The 4177-nt window shown below is 28.9% G+C and overlaps 1 protein-coding gene across 1 annotated transcript; it reads right to left on the reverse strand.

The window, feature by feature from the left end:
* Positions 1 to 230: 230 nt before the first annotated feature.
* LOC113380649 (protein Shroom-like) lies at positions 231 to 2856 on the reverse strand. The gene is made up of 5 exons (XM_026619815.1): positions 2777 to 2856; positions 2065 to 2282; positions 1707 to 1946; positions 516 to 697; positions 231 to 432 (listed from the first exon to the last, which is right to left on the reverse strand). Exons 1-5 carry the CDS (start codon positions 2829 to 2831, stop codon positions 231 to 233), a joined length of 897 nt encoding a protein of 298 aa, XP_026475600.1. The 5' UTR covers positions 2832 to 2856.
* Positions 2857 to 4177: the final 1321 nt, after the last annotated feature.

Below are 4177 nucleotides of genomic sequence, written 5' to 3' on the forward strand. Positions count from 1 at the left end.
CACCATTAGCTGGTGCTCCATTAAAAACAAAATGCTTTCTGAATTGTGTCTTTGTGGAGTTTTAACTCTGGCACTATGTGCATGTGAGATCTTGAAGTTGCTGTAAAATAATATTTATAATAAAATAGTAAATATATAAAGAATGACTAACTTTTTGTGTTTCATCAATAAGCATTTAGTGATAAAAAAGCATACTAATTGATGTAAAATAAAATGTTTAGTTTTTTTTTTTAATTTTTACCTGTTCCCATGGAACTGCTGGCAACAGAGACGTCACTCATGGACCCATGCCATTTTAAAGTTTCACTAGAACTGCCCGAATTTGAAGTGACGACACTATCGCTGCAAGAATGAATTGTTGCCACACTGTCACGTCCTTCCCTAGAAACATTTTCTCCAGATAAGGTATTTAAGGCACTGTCTCTTCTTAACCTGGAAAAATTATAAAAGAGAAAAAAATCAGTATTTAATTTTAAGCAAAACAAAACAATTGCAAATATTTCCAATATTCCTACCTGTCAAGAAAAGGAGTGGACATACTATCCGTACTGGAGACATAACTATGATATCCTTCAGATTGGGCATATGATGATTGTTTAACGTGTTGGGTTGCAAGGACCTCATCGTAGGTCCTCGTGTATTCTTCCAACTCGGCCCTGGTCAACTGGGAACTGGTCGGAGAAAACTTTCCGGTATCCTATTACACAAAAATAATTATACTTGCTAAAATCAATATTAATATGAGTGGATATAAATTAAATCAGCATCAATATCATTATCATAAAAGAAAACAAATAAATCACTTATTTTATTTTTTCACATGGCTATAAATCAATCGAGAGACGCTTCATATTAATTCAACCCAAATTTAGCACTTCTACATCAAACATAAATCAAATATTCAAATTTTTCGCTGATATTGTCTTAACACCTTTCTATTATCTTTGAATTTAAATTTTGCCCGCAAAAATTTAAATCTGTGTTAATTGGAGATATTGTTTCCGACTTTGTGATAAATGCAGTTCCGTCACAATAAATTACAAAGAGACATTTCCATATTTTACCTCCCAGCTATCTCACCTTGATCATATTTGCTAAATTATTCGTATAATAAAACAATCGCGTTGTAAATTTGTGTCACTATTTGAAAATTGAATTTCTCGAATTTGATTTAAATTTATTCGGAATATTACTAATTGCTTATAATGATTTTTAAATTTCAAATGTGTGTTGATGAAATCAATTTGACGGTTTTCTTTATTGATGCGAAATTTATTATAATTTGTTTATTGATCGCTATCTGCGTCATTTGATACTCGTTGTTCCAAATTGGAATGATACATTGTATATCTTCTATAATTTTTAAAACATTTGATTGATTGATTAATGATGTGAACATACCTAACGACTCTATACACCAGAATCTTATTAGATAAAATACTTTTTTCTTCCATGTACAATAACATAATTTGCTTTTATTCAAATTGCACACAAGAGTTAAGCATTAAGTATAAATCGTATAACTGAACAATTGTAGAAACTTAACCAAAAATTACCATTTTACTCTATTGCTACAACGTCAGATCATCTCCCAAATATAATATTAGAATCTTATATGACGTGCATCGAAATTCTGAATCTAGTCCAAAATTAAAATTCTATATACCAGCACTACGATGTCCTGGTAGAATCAATAAAATTCCTACCTGTGAAATAGTGGATTCTGCATATGACGTATTATAGGACTCCAAATCCTTTTTGGACAATCCTCGTAACGACATCTGATCAGTATCACGTTCAGGTGGGCTGCTGCTTCTTTTTTCAGGTTCATCATGAATAGGTATTAGCCTGGTACTATCAAATTGCTCATAAGTTGAAGAGATGCCTTCAGAAGTAGTTGTGACGATACGACTCTGCTCCGATCTTTCCATCACCGTTTTCAGGTGCTAAAAAGAAAACATCGTCAAAAAAAGTAACTATCTGGTAAAGATGATGCCTTCCATTATCTCAAAAAACTGAAAATCTGGTGACGTGTTGAGATAGGATTTTCTATTATTTTTCTACCTGGGTGTTGGATCCCACAGAAGCGGCGTGCGACCTCTTCATGTAGGGCCTCATTGGAATTGGTGCTTGTTCCTTCGGGTAGTTGGTGTGGTCCGTCCAGCTTTTGGAACGATGTGACCCTCCTGTAACAGGGCCTCTGACTGCCAATGGTATATCGGCTGCGGCCGCCGTCGGCCACGACGGATATTTCTCATGACCTGCGCCACTGTAATTCACACCTGGAAGAAGAAATTTAAATTAAAAATAGTAATTGAAATTAAGTAAATATATTTTTTATGTGTGCGTATTTGTAATAATTTTTTTAGGGCACGATGAAAAATAACTGTTTAAATGTAATAAAACAGGAATTGGGCCAGAAACAAAACTCCCACATCACTTTGACATATTGATTTGCTATGCTTTCATTTCATGTTGTCATTATAAAATACACGATGGTGATTTACAGCTTTGGAACTATATAAATATAAAAAACCGTGTTTTTATAAAACAAACATTTTAAACTAAAAATTACTATATTCAGAAATTTTTGGATTGATTACCAGAGTAATTTATTATTTTACGATGGAAACATTAAATTATACTCTTTTCTTTATGTAAGCTGTAGTAATATATATTTAGAAATATATATATTAGGAATTTTGGAATTTATATTATAAATATATATAATATAAAATATAATATTATTTATAATGCAATATATAAAATCTTAAACCTTTTAAAGTTGCAGAGTCTCGAACAGGTGGGCTATTTTTGTACAGAGGTGCCATACATTGACGATTGTGTTTGGGAAGTCCCTAAAAAAAACAAAAAAAAAAACAGATTAATAATATTATATAAACAATTATCAAACATTGAATAAAGTTCAAATTTGTAAATTTATAAATTACTGATTAATTTAATTTATTACAAGTTACTAACTATGTATATCAGTAGATATAGTCATTCTTGTACTATTATTTTAATGTTGATAGCCAAAAAAGTAAAATAATAGAAAAGTAACTGTTTGACATATCGATAAAGTTAATTACAGTTAAAATTTAAAATTAATAGTTAATAAAAAATTAATATAAATCTCTTTCTCAAATTTCTTCAATTCAAATATAGATTTTTTTTGCTTTACTTAAGATATCTTCAAATTGAATTTAAAGTATGATGTAAAATCCAAAAAATAGCAAATACTAAAAAATCACTACTGGTTAAAAATGTGGAAGAAAATTGAACCCCGTAGGAATAATATAAAAGGCATTTACTAGAATATAATAGAATTAATTTATTATTAAAAAAACATTAATTAACTAAGATTTCAATATTAATTTAGGCTTGTAATTTAATTCAAGCAAGACAAAAATTTTGAAACAAACGTATACACTTTTTACAAGGTATTTCTGATGAAATCATGAGAATTTTATAAAAATTGTTATTATTATTTTAGACCATTTAAATTTTTTTTAGTGCTGTATCAAATCAAACATATCACATATATGCACGTGTTAATTAACTTAAATCTGTAAAATATTAAATAACTCCAACATCCATGCCAAATTGTATAAATTAAAAAAGCCAATGTCTTAATTAACTTAATTCCCAATCCGTAATTTATGGGATGATCTAATACTGATTTTCATAATAAAAGCATATAAACGAAACATCATCTCGTTAAATAACTGTAAAAGTTTATATCTGTTTTGAACTATATCATTTCATATGGAATTCGTGTCTATGATCGATTTATTGACAAGAAGAAGAACATTTACGTTCTTAATTGACGTTTATACCGAAATTTACGACTAGCAGAAGATGTAAAATTTAGATCACGTTTTAAATCGGAATCAAAATCATTTTTCGATTGCTACAGAGATGAATTCATATAATAAAATATAATATCATTGAAAAATTTTATTTTTCAAAAAATAGGAGCATTTTTTGAATTTTTGGTAAATTTTCATAAACTGAATTATTCATCAAAATTATTATATTTCAATATATCACTGATTAAATCTAATATTAAATTTTAATTTTACAGTTTTCTCACGATATCTATTTTGATTGCATAATTAATTTCCTGGTACGGTCCTCGTCTCTATTGTAAATATTACTTTTAGCGCTCATGTGT

Source organism: Ctenocephalides felis, unplaced genomic scaffold (assembly GCF_003426905.1).
Source record: "Ctenocephalides felis isolate EL2017-DRISC unplaced genomic scaffold, ASM342690v1 CF-g0.4_SCAFFOLD_00845, whole genome shotgun sequence".
Taxonomy (NCBI): Eukaryota; Metazoa; Arthropoda; class Insecta; order Siphonaptera; family Pulicidae; genus Ctenocephalides; species Ctenocephalides felis.